This window comes from Gasterosteus aculeatus, chromosome 17 (genome assembly GCF_964276395.1).
Source record: "Gasterosteus aculeatus chromosome 17, fGasAcu3.hap1.1, whole genome shotgun sequence".
Classification (NCBI taxonomy): Eukaryota; Metazoa; Chordata; class Actinopteri; order Perciformes; family Gasterosteidae; genus Gasterosteus; species Gasterosteus aculeatus.
Window position 1 is genome coordinate 18854706 of NC_135705.1, and position 22259 is coordinate 18876964.

At 45.3% G+C, this 22259-nt stretch overlaps 1 protein-coding gene and 1 long non-coding RNA gene across 8 annotated transcripts in view; one reads left to right on the forward strand and one right to left on the reverse strand.

The window, feature by feature from the left end:
- The window catches only part of iqsec1b (IQ motif and Sec7 domain ArfGEF 1b), a 118852-nt gene that overhangs the window by 58999 nt on the left and 37594 nt on the right, over nt 1-22259 (reverse strand). For 4 of the 7 annotated variants that reach the window (XM_078092491.1, XM_078092492.1, XM_040203691.2 and 1 more), the window contains one exon: nt 19977-20084. The exons of the other annotated variants lie outside the window; for them this stretch is intronic. In XM_078092491.1, the coding sequence (XP_077948617.1) occupies nt 19977-20084 (108 nt within the window). The remainder of the gene's footprint in view (nt 1-19976; nt 20085-22259) is intronic. 7 annotated transcript variants of the gene reach the window in all.
- On the forward strand, nt 12533-16592 carry LOC144388969 (uncharacterized). The gene is made up of 2 exons (XR_013453257.1): nt 12533-12821; nt 15871-16592. It is a non-coding gene; the product is annotated as an uncharacterized LOC144388969 (long non-coding RNA).

Here is a 22259-nt window from a genome sequence, read left to right on the forward strand (position 1 = left end):
GAGCAAACGGACAGTGGAGACGTTTCGTTAATCTAAAATCGACATTCGGCCGAAGGCGAACCTGAATAAGTCTTTACGTGGTCTCTGTGCGCGGAGATGAGCCGGTCTTCGTAGTGCTCCGGTGTCACGCTGCAGAGCCACAAACTTGGTTGATATTTTATTTTATAGTTATTGTTCCCGTAGACTAGATCGCTATGACCGACAGACCAGATCTTAATATATTCAAACTACATTTGAATAAAATAACTATATGTAGCTCCCAAAGATGCTAATCTAATGTAAACCTACAGCCAAGTTGGAAATATTTAGTGAAGTAAATAAATGTAAATGAGAAAAGAACATTTTGTTATTTGACTTATATTCCAAAATGACTCTCCGTGCTTCACATTTATTTTCTCATTCTTTCACAATTTAATTTAGTATGTTGACGCTAAAACTCTATAAACATAGCGGAGTGTGAAATGAGGCAACAAAGAAGTGGGGCAAATGTTGGATTGAGGAACCAAACAAGGAGAAAGCGTTCACACACTGGAACAGTTGTCAGATGTTGTCGCATAGAGCTGGTAAAGTAAAGAGTGTTTGCTGTTAACTACCACGCTGCAATCACGCGCCTCGATGTAAACCACTGCTTCAGATGCACGTTGCTTCTGCTTGGGGAGAAGCAGCCTGGCTAGTTTATTAAATCATCCCTGGCAGTAAGCCTTAAGTGAAGCGTGAAAGATCAAATGAATGTGAGCAGTAATGTATGTAAGACACCACAGGGCGGGAAGCCATAATAACATTTTCTTTTTTCTGATATTCACATCACTCTGGGAGACGTATATATATATCTATACTTTTTCTACTTTTATATAGTAGGTTTGATGTCAGAGGAGAGCATTGGTTTGAATGAGATACACTTTAAATATTTGTCATGAATATAAAAAGTAATCCATGCAAAAAAAACAGACTAAAGGAAAAAATACATGTGTATGCAAAAGTGCAAATGAGAATATACAGAGCCTCGGTATTCACCCCCCTCGGACTTTTCTACATTTTGTCAAAACCACAGATTCAAATTTATTTCATTGGGATTTTGTGTCATGGATAAACTCAAAATAACACCTAATGCATTTCTGTCTTATATCACTAATCATTTAGCGATTTAAGATTTTACAATATGAAAACTACTAAATCTGACATTGAGATTGAAGGAGAATGAAGCAAGGAGCACATATCCATCACAGGGGTCGACGAGGGAAACAAAGGGGGCGTGTTCACGTTGATCCGTCAACCAATCGCATGGGCTTCAGAAGTGGATCAAAATTGTACATTTACAAGGTCAACAGCAACCACGAGAAGCTCTTCAGAGGATCTAATTACATTTGGCCTTGACTGCCGCCCTCCGGCTCTAACGGCGCCTTGGTGAGAAATGGGAGTCATCAACTCTCGCCCAGTAATCCTGTCGAAACTATCCAACTGGTTTTGACCCCCTGTCATGTGGTTGTGAGGGAGTTGTGGTTGTGGTCTTCTCTATCACCGCTGATAAAACTGACAATAACCCCTCAGGAGCCATTTGAGCCAAACAAGATGAGACCACAAGAAGCCCCAGAGTTACCACTCGTACCAACAATCGATTGGCAAAACCCGACCTGAGAGTCTCCAGTCACAGCTCAGCTTCTTGACAGCTTTGCATCAGCCTCAGTTGTTGCTTGTTACACGTATGGTCTTTTTGCAATCCACTGTTCTGGTAAATCAGCGTCCGGGCTAACGTTAGCAGCTAAGACCTTCTCTTTCTTTTTCTTTTTGGAACTTGCCTTCGAAAGTGTTGGATTTGAAAACTCACCAGTTGTTCCTGTTCATCACAGTTTTATTTGCAATACTCCACTAATACAGGCTACACCCTCCAATGCATCAACATTAATAATAGTGCTGTGCTAGAAGCCAAAGCAAGTCCTTTTTTATCTGCTCGCAACTAGACTGACAGTACTTCTCGGAGGCCTTGGAACCTTCATGTTTTGGAGAATTCGAAAACTCAAGGATACTGGAGACGGATTTAGTCGAAGCCCCTCTGCTTCCATTCCACATGGGCGAAGTCTTGACTCAAACAAAAAGAGGTCACACTTTGTGCATAACATTCCAGCGAAGATGGAAGAAAACAAGTGATTTAGAAGTAGGCTAATGAATGCAGAGCATTAGAAACGGTCTCTCCTGTATCCTCTCAGAGCGTTACAGCCCGGATGTCAAACACAAAATCATTGCGGTTTCGCCTCTCCGCCCGGATCTGAAACGTACCCACAGTGTTATACATCTCTGAGGGACTTCTGCATTCTCCTCCTGCACTATTCTGCAGCTCTGGAGAAGCGTGCGATAAAAGAAATAGGGTAGAAAGAAATGCAATCCGAAATGACACTGAGCCACTTCTGATGAAAAAATACCGGCTCGCCTCTCTAATCTCACTGACCATTCGAAACATGCGGACCAGCAGGCTGCATGATACCTAAAAAATGATTCATATTGACCAAACCTGTAAAAAAAAAAAGCATGAAGCTTTTGTTATGGCGTTATATTCAGGCGGCTGCCTCTTCTGAAGAGTGACCCTAAAGAGCCTTAAATCTCAAATGTCCATTAGGAGGCACCTCATCTGTGTGCAATCGGTCTCATTGTGAGCAAGTCTATGAGAAAATGGCTTTACTTTCCTTTATTCCCTCAGTAAACATTGTGAACATCAGTATGGTCTCAATCTGTAGTTTCCCCACTTCTTCAAAACCACACGATGTTCGTTTAGTAAATCATAACCCATTTAGAGTCAAATAGATAATGCTTTGGGGCGGGGCTATGTTGTGATTGACAGGTTGCTACAAGAGCCATTTACGGTTGGAAAATGGTAAATGGACTCAAACTGGCCTTGTAGTTGTACGACCAGTCAAAGCACTTTAACACTAGTTGTCATTCATCCATTCACCCCCATGCATAGACTGGTGACAGGGGCTGCCAGGCCAGGTGCCACTAACACAGCCTAACAGGAGCAACCACTTGTGATACGATCTTTGGGTTGATCACACATCTGGGACCAAGCATAGTGACAAAAAGGGGACGTGGCAATTGACAATTCAATTCATTTTGTACAGCCCAAAATCGCAAATTCTAAATTTGCCTCAGAGGGCTTTACAGTCTGTACACATGCGACATCCTCTGTCCCGAAACACACACACACACACAAAATGTTCTTTTCTCTGTTTGCCTCTCGCACTGGAACGCGTGCTCTCTCCTTAGAGGCCCCGAGTGTCCAGAGGGCTGCTGACTGCAGCCTGCAGGAGCCACAGGCTCTTCTGACAGGGTGCTAACATTGTGTTAATAATACGTCCCCACACACACACACACACACACACACACAGAGCGCCTCAGCCCCACAGCTGTGACTGTCTGCGCGGACGCTTCACACTCAGTCGGCTGGAGTCACTGCGGCCCGTCAGGGAGGCGGGTAGAAGAAAAGGACGCCTGACAACACCTTGACGCGAGCGCTTTGCCCCTCTTTCATTTGGTAGAAATCCCAGACAAAACTACACCAACGGCTATTAAATCAGAAATCCGGTTCATGGTTGCGATCTGCTTTCATGCCGTTAAACGGGCAACTGATTGCAATGTTGGATCCATCTCACCGTCGGCATCCAGCGGATAGAAGCGGAGCAAGTTAGACCCTCGAAGTTGGGCGAAAAGAAGAGGAAGATAAAGGGAGCACGGCAGCACCTCCAGCAGCAGCAGCAGCAGTGGAGCAGAACTGATCACATCTCACTTTTAATTTGTAGGGAACATGGAAACCAGCTGTCAGATTGCCAGCAGGAGTTTTTTCCGCTTGAACTCGACACTAACAAGTGACTCGTCCACTTTAGACATCAGGTCGTATTCACATTTTGTACTTTGCCCGTTTAAAGAGCAGCAGTTGAGCCTATGAGATAGGAACACTTTACTGTACGTACCAGGGAGAGAGAGGAGAATGTGAATAGCTGCCTTTCTATGGCACACACACACATCAAATATGATATTTCTTGAATTCAGATAATCCCAAATAATACCACCACTTTTATTCATTTCGGGATCCACTCGTGACCTTAAAGTCGATTCAGAACGCATCCGCTGGATGGAGAAAGAAAACTGCTGGACCAATTTTCCTGAAACTTGGTGAAAGGATGCAGCAACGAAGTCATTATTTCAGAGCGGATCCGGACCACAGGCCAATAGCAAAGTGATTATTTCCCCCTTTGTTAACATTGCACAATGGCCTTGGCAGAGGGTTGCGCGCTTCTCTTTTTTTTGCATGTAAACAAGTTCAACTAGCAAAGAAACTTATTCCAATATTCACTCTTTTTTGAGCTCTGTTTTGGTCTCCACCAATTGCGGAGGGATAGATTTGTCGCCTAATTTATCATGAGGGTCAGCTGCTGTTCGGCACCGGTAGCAGGTCGTGCACCGGGAGGTTTATTGGGTTTATTTGCTCTTAAAACCACGGCCGGACACAACTTTGATGAGGGCAGTAAAAGTGATTCAACGCGGTTGAAGTTGCCCGATATTTTCCCTCACGAGCTGGCGGAGACCAAAAAGTTCACAGCGAGGGAATATCGGACTCGAACGAATCATCTAGTACGAAACATGACTTGAAATAGTAGATCACCCCAGACTGACAATTCCTTTTTACGCTTACTCAAGAATGGGACAAGAAATACATATTTTGACTTATTTATTTGACCTTTACTGTGTGATTACATATTTATTACTTGCCTTGATCTTGTTTTTCTGCTTGAAACTCTTTTTTCTACGGAAGCGCCTTTAAAACAAACCAAGGATTGTTTGCACTTTCCACTCTGCTGCCGTAACCCTGCAAATCTCCCCGCTGTGGGACTAATAAAGGATTATGTTATCTCATCTTATGTTGTTAACTGCTGCCTATAAATAAATTGTCTATAAATAAACGGTTAACTAACTACCACAACAAATTGAAAGGTGACGAAATGTCAATGTTGCTCTCAACTTAAGCTGACTTTCAGAAGTCTTGTTACTGCAGGTTTCATTGGATGACTTTGGCCTGGCTTGGACCATCCAGCGATCTGAGGCGGCTACTTTTGCTCGCGCGCGCCTTTAAATCCATAAATCGGCGCCTATAATGGGGATTCATAAATGAGAGAAAGTGGAGGAGATTAAAAGCTGCAGGCTCGACACAGGACAGATATTATTTCGTCTGACAGAAATGTGAATTAGAGATGAACATGCATTTCTTCAGCGTGGTCGGTGCCGGCCTTCCTCCGTCTGGGCCCCCCCCCCCCTCTGGCTGCATGTGGGACGGATCCCCAGCAATAAAGCACTATTCATTTTCATTAAAAAGTAGTCTTACTCACATTTTTTCACTTACGCTTCACCGCAACTGTATTGGTATTATTTTTGCTGCTTTATTGAAGGACTTTCTACACCACCTCGCCGCTTCCCCTCGACTCTATTTTCCGTCTCCATCCTTGAGCTCCCCAACTGCCTTAAACATTTCTCTTCTGTAACCATGGCTACAACCGATATCCCAAAATGGCGGTGGCGGGGGTCTTAAATCACCCGGAGTACAAGCGCTACAGGCGTTTTCCAGGCTGCGAGAGGATGTTCCCATTTCACGTTAGAGCCCAGACAAAGGCTACGGCTACATTTTAAGTCGCTTTTTGTGTTTGTATTACCCAGCTCGGATGTTTACACGCCCATGCAGCTCATGTTGGGATGTGGCCGTTGTTAAAACTCAGTCCACATCTCTGAAACGTGTTTCATCTTCACAGCAATACAACATTAAGTCACAGCAAAATGGGTCATGCAAACAAAATAACACCGCCGTTTTATTTATATATAATGAAATTCACTGTGGCGATAAGAGTCTCTTCATTTGCAGGAACCATCCATTCAAATCCAAGAGTTATTCAATAAATAGAATGAGTTCATGACCTAAATTTTATATTTAGTATTTATCAAATTAGTCCGTGTCTTTCCGAGTATCAAATGGGAAAAGACATTGTCGAGCAAGTTGTGGGAAAACTTAAAAGACTCTTGTTCACTCCAGCTGGATGAATCCACTGATGGAAAATCCACAACTCGTTGCTTTTGTGAGATATGTCGATACTGACGATGTTCATGCGCACATTATATTCTGCAAAGCCCGGTAGAACTTAGTGGAGGGGAGAACAACAGACGAGGACGTGGACAGACACCCTGACCTGGGAGAGAAAGCTTTGGAGCAGCTACTCGCTTTTGCCCTCACATGTTCACGTCAGGGATCCTTCTCTGCATTAAATATGATCCAAACAAAGCTAAGAAGACACGGACTGTTGCCGCAGATCGCAGCACAGACACCACGAGTGAATCACCAGCACCAGTTTCTCACTGAAATGTAAATAAAAAAAGCGTTTAATTCAAGACAACAATGCACTCTTCAGTGTTGACAGTTTAATAAATCAGACACTGAGGCTACAGTGACGTGTAATACCTCTTTTTCTCACATAATAAAAGGGTTGAGAAGCACTGGCTTAAGCTATACAACAACTTACACCACGAGAAAGAACTTTAGTCATATCATGCATCATTCAAGAGTCCATCAAACAAATTGCAAACTCCCTCCTGTATCAACAATGAAGAGGAAGCGTGACTGGTGAGAGGCCCGTGGACAGCGAGCGCAGAGGACACGTGATGCTGCATTGGTGGCGGTCAGTCATTAGCTGATTACAACTGCACCAGATAATCTGATGCACCCCCCCCCCAGAGTTGTGGCAGAGGCAGCGGATCGATTGGATCTCTTGCGCACAATCACACTGATTACGGGGGAAACGCTGTCAAAAGACACAGCAGCGTGAAACACGCCATGCCGGGGTTGAGATGCATCGTCGAGGCCAATCCCGTCTTGGCATCCTGCCGCGTGAGTATAATGAACTGTGAACACTTACTGCGTGAATAAGAGGTGGGGAGTAGTGTGTGTGTGTGTGTGTGTGTGTGTATGGGGGGGTATATGTGTGTGTGTATTTTCTTTCCCTCAGGCACCGGGGGTGAACCATCAATCCATCAATTACAGCTTGATGCAGCCCCTCTCTCCCCCCCCTCCCCCCGATGGCACTGGGAGGCACACTTTACGGAGATAAGCTCCCCCTTCTCCCAGAGTTCTGAGGGAGAGACGGCGTGCAGAGTTCCTGCTTTAAACAACGCTTCCCCCGTGGAGCCGCCGATGCTGCGGCTCAACATCAATGTCTTAAGCCTCTGAACCCCGAAACGCTGTGGGATTAGAAATCATGTTTTTCTCTAAACAATTGACAAAACTACGACGTTTATCCTCGCCAGAAGCTTAAAAAAGCCCCAGAACATCACGGTCAGATTTTTATTACTGCGGTTACGGTTTTTTAAACAAATCCAAAATCATTTGCGTCCGAATAAAAAGTCAAAACGGAACATGGATTTGTGATGTTTGATCAAAACATTTTATGTCTCACTTACAATAATTGCCATATTGTTGTTATTGAACTGCCATGCGCAGCGAGAAGTGGACGATTGTAAACGTGAGGAAAAACTTCCAGATTTGGGCCCAATTCGCACCCTTCGGACTTTGAGGCGAGCTCCCTGGTCTGGTTCTGTCCCACCGTCCAATCGCCCCTCACGAACCCTCTCCATGGGTCAGCGCTGGATGCCGAATCAGCCCGAGGGAATTACCCATTTAGATGTGACGTTGAATACGGGACCAACAGTGACAACAAAGAGGACGCCCGCGTGTGTTCAGACTGTCATAGTAAAATGTATACATTTATACAAGGATTAAAGATGGCGGCAAAAAACACACAAAAAAACGATACAAAATTATTTAAACCCTTTCTTCTTCTTGGGAGAGGGTGGCGTTTTGGGGGTCGGGACGACGCCCCCCCCCAGCATAACTAGTACGCGATGCTTGATTGGCCTGAGACCAACATTGGCAGCACTTGACAAAATGTTGGATGTATAGATTCCATTGTCTCAATAAATTTCTTCTTTTTCATGATTCATGGCAAAGTCACTATTTTAAGAGGTGCAGGGGTACCGTGGAAACAAAACCCACCAAACTGCTTTGGGTTCACCTAAGCAGCTGTTTGGAACCATTTTCAATGAGATATTAACCAGTAGACAGAGACAGAACAGCGCACGTTGCATCTCTTTTCCCTCTCAGATACCCAAATGTTTTTTTATTGGGGGAACAAAGTGCTCCATAATCTTGCAATGAAAGATAAGACGTCAGTGATATTTAGATAGAGAAAATATCCCTACAGCTCAGAAAAATTCCGTCCCGTGGAGAACCAATGGACTATTGTGCAAGGTCACGGGTAAAATCCCTGCTTGTGGAAATTACACAGAAACAGAGAAACACCAGGAAGAAGAGAAATGACGGCCACAGACGGAGGAAGATGAAAAAGACAAAGGCCCTTTTGGCAAGCGGCCCTTGTCTAATGTCAGATTTCATATTCAGAGTCGTGTTCGGGTATGGAGAAAAGGAATTGGTTGCTTTGTTTAATTTACAATGTGCCGCCGTGTGTTAAATTGCTGCCATGTCAGACAAATAGCAGCCCTTCACACGGCAACACACGCCCTTGTAATCACAGGAGGCTCGCAAGGAATGCTGGTCGCATGTGTGTGTGTTTCAGGAACTGTTGCACGCCCATCACTTCGTGTGATAAACTGGGACTGAGGTAGCGCTCTGCCCGTGTGGCCACTGCAGCCAGCCAACATAACCTAAGTGTTTTTTAATGGGTGGACAGACGGTGGAGTGGCATCAGTGATACCATTAACCCCGAAATAACTAATGAACATATCCACATTGATCTACCTTCACGCTGGCCGCTTCCCTCGGCTGCTCTGAGGGAAAGAATCAAGCCTTTGGTTTGCACCGATCCCGAGCCCCCATGAACACAAGCGGCCACAGCGGGGGGTCCGTCGTCACATGAGCAGACAGCCTGCTGGGTAAGAGCGGACTTACTTTTCCTCGGCATCACTATTGGCACCTAAAAGTTGACATTTGAATTAGGTTTTGTTCTTTAGTTTGATGTATTTTTACTTAATTTATTATTGATAATTAGCGTACTGCTGTCGCTTTGAAGTGAGTGTATTGTTAATAGTTAGCTTACAGCTAACATACGTACTATTGCTACAGTGGTGATCATTAGCTTACCGCTAACAGTTGGCTTATAGCTAACATCCGTACTATTGCTACAGTGGTGATCATTAGCTTGCAGCTAACATCCGTACTATTGCTACAGGGGTGATCATTAGCTTACAGCTAACATCCGTACTAATGCTACAGTGGTGATCATTAGCTTACAGCTAACATCCGTACTATTGCTACAGTTGTGATCAATAGCTTACAGCAAACAGTTACCTTACAGCTAACATCCGTACTATTGCTACAGTGATGATCATTAGCTTGCAGCTAACATCCGTACTATTGCTTCAGTTGTGATCATTAGCTTGCAGCTAACATCTGTACTATTGCTACAGTGGTGATCACTAGCTTACAGCTAACATCCGTACTATTGCTACAGTGGTGTTCATTAGCTTGCAGCTAACATCCGTACTATTGCTACAGTGGTGATCAATAGCTTACAGCTAACAGTTAGCTTACAGCTAACATCCGTACTATTGCTACAGTGGTGATCATTAGCTTACAGCTAACGTCTGTAATCCTCCAGCACGTTTCACAAAGAGGTGCTAAGTTTGTATGACCACGGTTAATGTTGTTTCATTGACTGCAAGAAACGGCGCACATTTATGTGACTAATGCAAGGTAACATTTCCCATTGCATTCAATATCATATCGAACTGTGTTTTAATTCTACGTGGGACATTCTTTTCTCATGTAATATTAAATAACTGTAGTTGTAAAACAACTGCTGTTACCACTGTTGAGGAGAAAAAAAACGGCAATTTATCTGACAGTATAAGAAAACACAGGCAGCCTCAGGCTGAAAGCAATGATGAATGTTTGGGGAAATCTCTAGATGAGGTGCTCAGGCATTCAGGCAACCTGTGAAAAAGCCAATCTCAACATACTCCACGATGTCCTCGAGCATGATGCTGTTGCCACCTTAATGAAAAAGTAAAGGCCATCTTAATGCCGTATCAAGGTTTTACAGTTTGAATAATGAAAAGAGCTTTACTCTTTAGGATCCAAAGTGAAAAGAGAAAGTCAGGAGACCCAGTGGTCTTTCCTTCATTCCCAGCAGCCTTCTCAACCAAATGATTTAGGCACGGTGGGGACTGAAATAATGACTTGAGGTGCTTCTGATCGAGTGCCTTGAAACACATTTCTGTTGAGCCACATAGAGCCTCATGCACATAGCTAGAAAACCCCATGAAGACAATCAATAGCTATAGACGCCATGCTTTTGAGCTACCTTCAAAGACAAACAGCTCAGCAAAGAACACACTGAGCAGGAGAAGAGCGCTCTTGTAGTCTCAGAGGCCGTATGAGAATCAGCTATAAACAACCTGATCAGGGCACAATTTCCAACACCAAAGGACATATTTAGAAAACGTATAAAAAAGACACCAATGTGTATCAAAAAGAATTGACATGAGTGAAAGCTGAGTTTGTTTCTTAATGTAATGGTCACGCCTCCTCCGCCGAGTACGCTCCCGTTCCTCAGTCATGGATTTCTTTCAAATGAATTCCGTGTTTTTTCGTGTTTTTTCTAGTGCTCCAGTTTACAGATAATTTAGCTCTTACACACAATCCCCTGACTGCTCTTGTAGAGTTTCACTGGGGTTGCCCTTCATTGACAAAGTGGTACAGATATTCATGGTGGCCAGAGTATAAATCCTAACGAGTTTGGACTAACCGTGACAGTCTATTTAGTCAACCAGTATTTGTTTTTAAAATTCTCAACACCAATGACATGGTTGAAACCAAAACTTGGCACATCCACTCATTTTCCCTTGTGGATGAATTGTAATTACTTTGGTGAACCCTCATGTGGAGGTAAACATTTCTGCTGTCCAATACTTTTGATCTTACATAAAACCGGTAAACTAATGGCATCAGCCTCAGCTGTATGTTCTCTATTAATTAGTAAACTAAACATTATACGTCGGCTGTTGTGATTTTCATCATGGGCATTAAAACTGTCTCCTTGTCAATACTCTAGCTTGTTTACAGTAATTAAACCAGTGAGTACAAATTACCAAAGGTGATTTGTTGAGGCTGAAACACAACACGTGGTACTTTAATGAATTACTTAAGTGGAAGCAGCCACTGCTGATGTTGATCGTTAGAAAAAGGTGCCACCAACAGGTTAATGGCTTCCATGCTTCCTCGTTGAGGTTTAGATATAGTTTTGTGCAGGACAGGTTTTTATAACAAATACAGCAATTTGTTTGTGTCACACAAACATCTGCACAGTCATTATCTACAAAATCTTTCGAAATCTCAGAGTTTAGGGATCAGTGGATCCACAGTCACTCCCTCTCATGGGGAGGGAATACAGCTAATGGCGGCTAAAGCTTCTAAAAAGGTTGAATGTGAGAGTAGCCGGCTTGAAGAAAGTAGTCATTAGGGGGGTGTTGCCTCAGTATATCGAGTCGATTGAGTGCCGCTGTGCAATCAGAAACTGGGGCTCTGCTGTTAACGGCAACGTTCAAATGAGAGCAAATGGCGCCACGCACTTGAATAATCCCTTGCCACCCCCACCTCCCCCCGAGCCCCCAGCTTTGCAGGAAAACTACACCCTGTGCCTGCAGAAAAATCCAATTGGTTGCTCTGTCCCAAAAGCTGTGCTGAAACGGAGTAAGTGAATACACAGGGATTACGTTTCACCCTCTACCCTCCCAGATGGCCCCTAATCTCAAATTACAAACTGCTTCCAGACAGCCGCAGAAACGGAAAATCCCGTACCACGGAGTGCTCTTCAGCACCCACCTTCAAGGATAACCGTTGCCCAGAACAGGTCATTAATGCATAAATGAAAAGGATATCAATTACCAAATACAACATGGACACCAGTCAACATGTGTGGCCCTCCCTTCCTATTGTTGCCATTTTAAAAGGGGAAAAAAATGAATTGCAAAAGCTTGAACCATATCAGCAAATGAATGGGCACATAATAGCAGTCAACGAGGGTCCTCCAGGTACAATAATGAATTGATGCTTTAGACTGTAAAGGGAAAATTGCTTTTTGCATTCGGGCCATTTATTGAGCAGAACATAGAACAAAAGTTCACCTCCACCTCATCTCTTCGGTCACATTGCCCTCGTTGGCAGTTTAAGGAAAAGAAATACTCATTTTTCCGTGACTTTTTTAGGCAGCAACTAACTCTGCGTGGGTGGCGAGGTATTGTGTTAGTAACACGAGCTGGGCATTGGTTGGAAGCCCACCGAGGCAACACATTGCAGTGTTTGATTTCCTTGTGCCCTTTTGATGTGGAGCAGTTTCTATGTCATCTGGTCGGGGGGGTAATGTAGAGAATGCAAGGGAGGGGGGAGGGGGGGGATCAATGACGCCGCTGCTGCTGGCCAAAAGTGCCCCTCACTCTGCAAACATCCTCGCAGTTCCCAGCAGCGCAGAGCATTGGCCCCAAAAAGTCCTGAGAGGAGCGCAGGAAAAACTATCCGGCGGAGCCAAATTTGCCATCGATTGGCTTCTGCTCATCAAAGAGAGAGAGAGAAAGAGAAGGAGGAGGCCAGAGGAAGCCAGGAGCTGCTCAGAGTGGCTTAACTGGAAATGAAAAAACACAATGATCAAGTGAAGAGACGGATTCTATCCAGCACAAGCCCGTGCAGACAGGAGGGTCACTTAATCTCTCCACTATCATCTCCTGTGAGTGTGCTTGAGAATTTAATGGGGAAGGCTAGGGGTGGGGGATTTTTCGATTTCTCTCGATTCTCTCTAGAACGATTCGGTCTTGATTCAGAAAAGTTAATAATCGGAATTTAAAAAAGAAAAAAGTCTGTTTCACGCAAGATATTTGCTCGCTCGCGGAGCGTGAACTTCCTCGCGCTCGAGGTTAGTCTCTGCTCGCGCTCCAAGGTGTTTTCTACGCGCTCGCTGTTTTTCTTTTTGACAGTAAGGGGGCGGAGCCAGTCACCACGGTCTCTACACCTGATTGGTTACAAACCGCGTCTTTGGATTGGCTGGAGTGATGCGTTCACAGAACTATAGAAGCCCATTTCCGCACTGAAGAAAGGGGATAAAAAGTCGAAATTATGAGATAAAACGTTGTCAAAAAACAAACGCCCCCCTTCGGTAACCGTAGTGGACCGTAGACGACAACCAGCTACAACCATCATTTACCATCATTACCGGCACATTAAGACCAGTGCGTCCAGCTCGCAGACCGGTCTGTCAGTCCGAATCTGAATAAATTTACCGAACTATGGAGGAGCCTGCGCACATCTTCCCTCATTATTTCCATTTTCCAAAAAGTCGATCCGTATTGAAAGTTGGCAAGATATTCACAGATTTTGACTTTTTTACGGTATTTTACAAATACGGACCGGTCTGAGACTAAGAGCAGCTTTTTCTTCATTTAAAAGAAAAATGAATCTGTTTAATATTTATCATTTGATAATGCGCAAGTTGTTTGTTTTCCAGCGTTTGGGGGTTGGTAGACGTGATAGCCACAGTAACGTGTAGAAGACCTATCAAATTGGACCTTTCTTTATATGTCTTCTTTAAAATATTTTTCTATCCTGTACAATATAAATCAGATTGTATGATACAGAACACTACATAGCCAATTTGATGATGTCCAGCGAGACAGAATTCTGAAGGGCTATGAAGAAACCAGCCTTCATGGTGGTTCTGAGAGGATCGTCCTGAACATCACTTTTATTTTCTCTGCTACACTAGATATTTCACAGCCTCAAAGGTAAATAATGTATATAATCCATGCATTTATCTCCAAGGATCCAGCTCTGGCCATAAACTCCTAGTGGGGCTCCTGCTGGCGAGCTGAGCTGGCCTCAGGATCGAACCCCAATATGTCCACGCTCAGCAGGCTGTCCGCCGAGTCGGCCCGCGCGCACACCAACACACCCTCACTCACAATCAGTCAGTTGCGCTTCCTCTCGTGGCCGGTAGAAAGTTAATTAACTGTCTTTTTGGAGGCGGCGGGCCGGTGATGGTGATGAATTAGTACTCCTTCCCTCCCACTGCTGCTGGCTGCAGCGCGGGGGAGAAGTCTGGAGTCTGCTCGGCCCCCTGTATGGCAGAACATTCACTAACTCCCCTACGGGCAGGAGACTGCGGTTTCAGGAGATGGGGGGTGGGGGGGATTAGCAGACAAGGAGGCAATAATCGATATAACAACCAATAAAACAATTAGTGGAAATCAAGGATACTTGTTAGTTTCTCTTACTTGAAGAGCCCAAAACAACGTTGTTGGACAACAATTAGCAGAGTAACCGTCAGGGCGCAAGACTACAGAGACCCTTTTAATCACAGGGACGAAAAGAAAATTACGTTTGGGACGGAGTAAAGATGGTTGTAAACAGCACAACCGGTTTTAAGCACATCAACAGCTTCAGTTGCCCTTTGAAACAGATTGTCGTCTACGAGAACAAGCAGGAGCACTCCGATGACGTCCTTTTCCTCACTTTTTGGGAAGCCATCGCAGATCCACAGTCATAAAACCACGCCTCATGATTTAAAAAACATACATATACAGAATCAGTGCACTTCCTCTGTAAAGCTGTTTGCCTGTATGCACATTAATCTGGGAAGAGAACATCATAATAAAAAACTATAACTACTGCATGGAGTAAAAACTATGAACAATGGTGAAGAAAATCATTTTAGTGTTCAGTGTAGGCCAGTGGTTCTCAACTCAACACTATGTCTTGAGGAGCAGCTTTTGCACAAATTCAAAATAAATTAAATAAACCTGGCCCACGCTGCTGAAAACTTGGACGGACGAGCCGGCAAACAAACAGACACTCCGCTGCATTAAAAAAGTCCCTTCAAAATAAAATCACAGGATGAATTTTTTTTTTTTCCCCAGGCAAAGACCCGCGACCCATTAAAAACGGGTCCGCGACCCACCAGTTGAGAATCACTGGTGGAGGCCACCACACAGGAGATAACTTCTGCTGGTGTTCAATGAATGCAACTGGGGCAGAGTATTCAAGGAAATCTATAAATATTCCCCCAGCTCCAATGACAGGCATTGTGGTTATTTATAAATCCCATCCAGCTGAATGTGCCGAATGCTGCGTCACAATCCGAAACAATCACACAGATGCAAGACACAATCAGCAACTTTCTTCGGGTTTTTCTCAGCTGCGGCACCATGTGGAAAATGTGACACCAACAGGTCTGATAACAGGGCTACCTTTTGAGAGGGGGCGGATACATTGGTGACCACTCGCTCTCTCATTTGTTATAATTTTATTATATATCGTTTCACGGGTACGTAGTCGCACTCCCATTCCACTTCAGGGGGAAGGCAGTGCAGCCATTTGTCAATTTTGACAAGTTGAGTAAACCAGCCACTCACTGAGCACCTCAGCACAAACTAATACCAAGGTGAACCAGGGGCGGTCTGTGGACTGAATTATTATTATTAATATTATTATTTCTGCCCCGAAGCAGAGAGTAAACCCTAAGAGGCAGGGCAAAGGCCTTCCTGTTCCATACTGAGCTCCCAAAAGATTTTATAGTAATACAACAACTACCTTGTATTACTATAAGGTCACATAACATTTCTGGACCGCGGTCCGGCCTTCTGTCATGGCCATGGCCAGGGGGCCAATAATGGTGTACGAAGCTTCTTACACCATTATTAGTCCCATTACTATTACTGTCAACATGAATGCACATCACCAACATTGTTTCTTCCACAGAGTCTTTGTGCTTTCTCTCCTCACAGGTTTCCAAGGACCATGGTTCCGTCTGGACCCCGGTCCGGCCTCCTGCCATGGCCCTGCTGACATCTGATGGTGGTTGCATGTGATGGTGGTTATATGTGATGGTGGTTCTATCGGATGGTTAATATACCCGATGGTGGTTACATCTGATGGTGGTTGCATGTGATGGTGGTTCTATCAGATGGTGGTTGCATCTGATGGTGGTTGCATGTGATGGTGGTTGCATCTGATGGTGGTTGCATGTGATGGTGGTTGCATGTGATGGTGGTTGCATGTGATGGTGGTTCTATCAGATGGTGGTTGCATCTGATGGTGGTTGCATGTGATGGTGGTTGCATGTGATGGTGGTTATATGTGATGGTGGTTCTATCGGATGGTTAATATACCTGATGGTGGTTACATCTGATGGTGGTTGCATGTGATGGTGGTTCTATCGGATGGTTAATATACCTGATGGTGGTTGCATCTGATGGTGGTTGACCCTGCAGTAGTCCTGCCTTACGCCTGGCTTGCTACTCTCAATATTATTATTATATATCATTTTTGTTGTATGAATGTCCTGTATTTCCGTTGTTCATTCTGTACACATGACATCCACTGCAGTCTGTCAGGAGAGGGATCCCTCCTCTGCCGGTCTCATTATTTTCCTTTATTTTCCCCTTTGAGGGTTTGTTTTGTTAATTTGTGATGTTGGGCTGAACAAAATAAAATGAATTCAATTGAATCTGAAATCTGGTTACAAATACAGAATTATCAGAGACACGAGAAGATGGAATGTCAATGATCGCGCACACTGGACAACAATGAGCCGCCGATCCCTCATCAAAAACATACTCAACTCTTACATCCCGAGACCTTTCGCAGTGGGCCAAAGAACAGCAGCAGAATGAACAGATGAGACAGTTTCACCACTAATGTCCTCACGGTAAAAGACACGCACACCGGAATTAAAGGTTGCTGTTGTGACTACCTGAGGCGACACCACGGAGGCAGAATCCATTAGTCATGCACAGCTTACTCCCCAAGTCAAGAGCAGGCGGAAACAAAGGAACACATTAACACAGCTGCTCTCCTAACAGTAATGAGAGGCAGAGAGGCGGATGCTGGCGGGCAGGCCGTGGTCAGACACAGCTCGACTAGAAGCCCTGGCTTTTGGATTTCCACTTCACGGAGGAATCACTCCATTTGGGGAACATCTGTTATCCGGAGAAGTTGATATATACGTTTCTGTGATGCTAATATATGCTTCTGTTGCTTTTCAGTGATTGTAACAGTGACTAAAGACTCACTCGGCTTTAGAGGAACGCGCTCGTGCCTTCATTTCATCGACCTCTGTCTTGATCCCCAGGGGATGTGCTGACTCACGCTTACACCGATCTGTAGCTTCAGCTTCTGCCTTTAGTTTTCAACCTGTGGTACTCGCTAAATCAGTTTGACATGATGGCGGTATCCTTCAAAACCATTTCACTGATAGCGCCTTTTTTATATTCAGGTTCACTGTTTTCAGTGAATGCACTTATTGACAGTGTGAGCTCCATAGCTTTAATGGCTTAAAGGAGAAGCAATGATGAGCCTCAGCACAGGGTAAATTATCCTCGGGCCTATTTGGATCAGTTCTGACTGAGCCGGGTGAATCCTGCAGCTGCGCCTCTGTGTTTGGAAAACTAAGACAGAAATGCACAAAAATGTCCCCGTCTCACCCTCCTCCACGATGACAGACTTGGTATCCATTCCCCCCGGAGTCCAAGACCCCCTTGGAAACCCACCACCACAGAATACCAGAGGGTATAATGACAACCATCAATATCAGTCCCCAAAGGCTATGCTAAAAACACTCGTGGCTACTTGGGGGTTTTGTCTGCAAGTTTCAACACATGAAAATGGAGGCCGATGACGGAGTACTACGCGCCGGTGGCATAGTGCAGACCGTCAGAGGGCTCACGAGGAGCAAACAGAAGGAAACTCAAGCCGCCAGGTGTGCTCCTCGTAGCATCTGTTTTTGACGGCTAGTACAAGGTGATCAATATGTATTCTCGATTCCGAGGTTAACTGTCTCTTTAATACAAGCACCACCGCTGATATCATGGTTTGAATTCCTAATAAAAAATGATTTAATAAAACTGACGCGCAGGATGACCAGGAATCTACACGTGGAAGACCAGAGAAGTTCAAAATAGAAAGGCCGTTCTTATCATTTAGCAAATGTTCCTCGCCCAGTTATTCTCACATCCACCGAGTATGAAAGCCGACGATCCGCCGATAAAGCCGCCCGACGCAGTAGCGGCAGGTTTTCTCGCCGTACAATCTCCCCTGCGGCAGCGTGTCACTTCCTAACCGCCTTAAGGGACCCTCGTGTAATTGTGTTCATTATCCAATCTCCATAGCTACCTCCTCCCGTAAGCTCCAGTGTGACCTCAAATGTCACGCGGCACGCAACTCCCGCCGCGCGTTGGTAATTGATGTACGCTTGCTCCCGACGTTTCCTCTGCAAAAACACCCCGTAATGGAGTGGGACAGCTCAAGACCTCCCTGTAATAACAAAGTGTTCAGCACTCGTTCTTTGTACGGTCTTCATCTCCACGGCTAATTAGAATCAATAAACATGGAGAACAAACACGGCTCATTAGGGCTTTCACCATCTCCTTTGTGCCCCCCGGCAGAAAGCCTACAGAGTGATATCTCTTCTTTTTTTCCGCCCCGCACGCTGAAAAAGCTTCTTTTAGAACTGCTGAGTGCTGAATGCATCAAGACTACCCTGCCCCCCCCCCCCCCCCCCCCACCCTCCTGCATTGAAAACGCTCCGAAGCTTTTGAAGCCCGCGTCCCACTGCTCAACGCTCTCAGGGTTTTCATCTCTTCCAACTCATCTCTCCTCATTTGCTCTGGGCCTCGCTGAGCATCTGTAATGAACGCAGAGGAGAAAGGACACGGAGAGCCAGGCAGGGCGTTACTGTGCTCTAAATGTGTGTGTGTGTGTGTGTCTGTCCAGCTCGCGACGATCCAAACCCGGAGGCCGCAGAGTAGCACCGGCTCATCGCTCATTTTTTCCGTTTCGCCATTCCGGGCAGTAAAAGTGAATTGGGAGGGAGGTGATGTGTCATCACAGGAGTCTGCTTTGCCAACTCCATCACACGTTCTCCTTCATGTGAAAGGGATTGTGAGGAGTGTCATTTTTCGCAAGGAAAGTGAAGACCCCACAAGAGAAAGCCTTGCGTGGGGGAATGGCAGCGTCCGACGTGTGAGGATAAACACAGTGAGACTGTTAACCGGCATCAGGACAGGAGCCATGGATACGCTTCTCTTCAATCTCGGCTCAGCATGTGCCTGCACACGTGTGACCACACTTGATACTTCATTGCCAACTGCCTGATCACATAGTGGTCCTGTAGATTTGCACATAGTGGTCCTGTAGATTTTTCGGTCAAAGTGGCTCCTCAAAAACGGTCTCATGAACTCTTTACAACTGAAGCATGTGATATTTGTGTTCCTTGCCCTTTGTGATCGTGGACCTATCATGATCAAAGAGAAGCTGAAATCAAAGCTCCTCATTCACTGGTGAACATACAAGTCCTTCACAATAAAAGTTATTTTTGCTGCTGACCCAACGCCAGCGAGATCAGATCTCGCATAGTAAAGACAGTCAGGGCATAATCACATGACAGACATTGAAAGTGACTGGGATGTCCTGGCAGGGGCGGACTGGCCATAGGGGACACGGGGTGTTGGGCTGGTCCAACGCCGGCCCCCCTCCATCACCAACTAGCCCGTCATGTGACATCACAGTACACGTTAAAATGACTGCTAGGGCTGCACTACCCCTCACGAACCAGTATCACTTTATTCCATGTGTCCTCGCAGGCTAATGCATCCAAATGTTCTGGACAAAAGCATACATGATGTAATTTCTTTGTGTGTGTGTGTGTGTGGCTATTTTCCCAAGTGGGCCACTGACTGGTCGATAGGTGCGATGCATTGAGGGGGCCGTTCTGACAGTAACTCCCGGGCCCCTTTTCCCCCCCAGTCCGCCCCTGTGTTATGGACTTACAAAGCTGTGGTCTCGCTGGAGAGAAGGTAACATCCATAAAAATAAAACAAAAACCTTTATTTACCCAAAAGATGCTGACTTCCATTTGCGACAGGGGTAGCTTCTTCTACACGGTGGGGCAATAAGGTTTAGAGGGGTCTCTGAGACTTCTACGGGCAAAGAGGCGTGTCGCCTGCAACACAAAAAGACAAGAGGCACATTGAAGCGCGTTCAGTTCATAACGGACATTTCCAGAAGAAAAACAAACAATGCAGCAAGGTGAGCACGGAGGTTCCCGCCGCGGCGCAACTGGCAGCGTGCCGAATACCGGCGGTGGGGTTCCGTGGGCACGCAGTCTCGCAGCAAGCCAAGCGTCGCATTTGGCCGACCCGAGAAAGACAGATTACTTTTGTCCACCGCCCGCAGCATTTTAATGCTTTTAAATCAAGGCCGGGAACTCTCGCGCATGCATCAACACAATGGGCTGAGTCAGCACAGCAGAGCGCGGAGGTAAAGAGTGGGCCGCGAGAAGGAGAGAGATGCTGGCGATGAGACACGATCAGAATGTAATGCGGGATGACGACACAGGCTGTGGTGAGCAGACAGGAACAGGAGGGAAGCGCGAGACGGGCAGGAAGCAAAGGACAAACGAGCGGATGCTATCGGGCTTGTTAGCGTAATTACTCTGCCACTTCACACCAAAGTTTAAGTGCAGATGTTTCAGTAGATATTAGAGACAGATATTGGGATGGATCACCGAGCATTTCTATTTGCGGCCGCTCCAATCGGTGTTGGGGTCTCCAATGAAAACATTCATTAGCTTATAAGTGCCAAAGATGTTTTTGCCGCTGTACATTTTAGCCAGCCTGAGACACCTTTGTTAGTGGACCTTATTTGGATCACCTTTGTGTATTCGTGAGAATATGGATCAAACCTGCTGTTTGTATCACGGTTTGTATAAACTAACACAACCAGCTGTTTGACCTTTCAAGGTCCACTCTCATTAAACCATTCAATGATAAGGCTACTTCGAGATGGCACTAATCATCCCATCCAGCTGATTTCCTGCATGGTAACCAAATGAAGTCTACAAAGTTCAAATAAATTTTGCTTTGGTCGTAAATTTGCAGCCATGTTGAACTATGATATTGTAATTGTGACGGTATCAGCATTAATCCAAATCCGGGAATTGGTTGGAAACTGAAAAATGGTTTGGTGCATTTAGCACCACACGCAGTTTTCTCTACCATCATATTAGCGGGGCACCCCATGAATTTATTTATATATATATATATTACATTTTGCTGTATCATTTCTGTAAAATCTCTGCTCCATCAACCATTTTGGGTTGATAAAAACTGTTAGCTTGTTCATGTCTCCACAGGGTCATCAAGTTCAGTTTGCTAGCTCTGCACATCTCCGCCCCTCACTAGTGCGTATCCAATAAGGAGACGGGAACATCCTGGGCCTAGCTGGCCCTGCGCTGGATTCGAATCGTCACATTTGTTTAGAAAGGTTCCTAACTGAGTGAAATGACCAGGAACTGCAATCCTCCTCCTCCTCCCTCCCCCCGCCGATTGGTTGGTCTGCAACTGTTAGCTACCTACTACCCCCCCAACCCGTCGGACAGTTAGTCAGGTTTATCTGCCACGCCTCCAAGACCGGCGTGCGAAGTGTCGTCTAACATGAAAACGGTCCGTGAGGCAAAAACACTTGGGGACCCGTGGTCTAGAGGAATGGAATCCTGGTAAAAAGACGGACATTTTTCAATTACCATTGATCCATCTTTGTCACTGAGGATGGAGCTTTTCCAAATATGTTAAAATATTGATTTAGTTTTCTTAGCAACATTTAAAATATGCTCACTGTAAGTGGTGCTTTTGAAATGATATAACATGACGCATACAAACATCCAAGTAGTTGCCCTCTATAGCAGCGGTGCCTCACGGACCCCAGGTTGGGGACCACTGCTCTAAAGCATCCGCCGTATCCTCCTGAACTCATTGCAATTTAATTCAGCTTGTGATGGGAAGGCCCTGCGCAAACTGTAGGTCCAACAGCAGCCTCCCCTCTGAATAAACGCGCCCCAAGGACAAACGGGTTGTTCTCTTTTGCGACCCAGAGCTGCCAGTAATAATCTCATCCATGGAGGTTAAGTCCTGGATGGAGATTTCCCACTGCCTAGCATATAAGCTTCCTGTTATCGCTGGAGTGCAGGTTCTCTGCTTACATTAAATCTCTAAACAGCCAGGCTCCCAAAAGTTCTAAACTGTCAGAGGGCTGCCAGCGTGGTTTCAAGGACTAATTGAGCTTAATAATGGCGCTTATGCTGAGAAAAACACACACAGAGTCAAAGTCATTACAGACA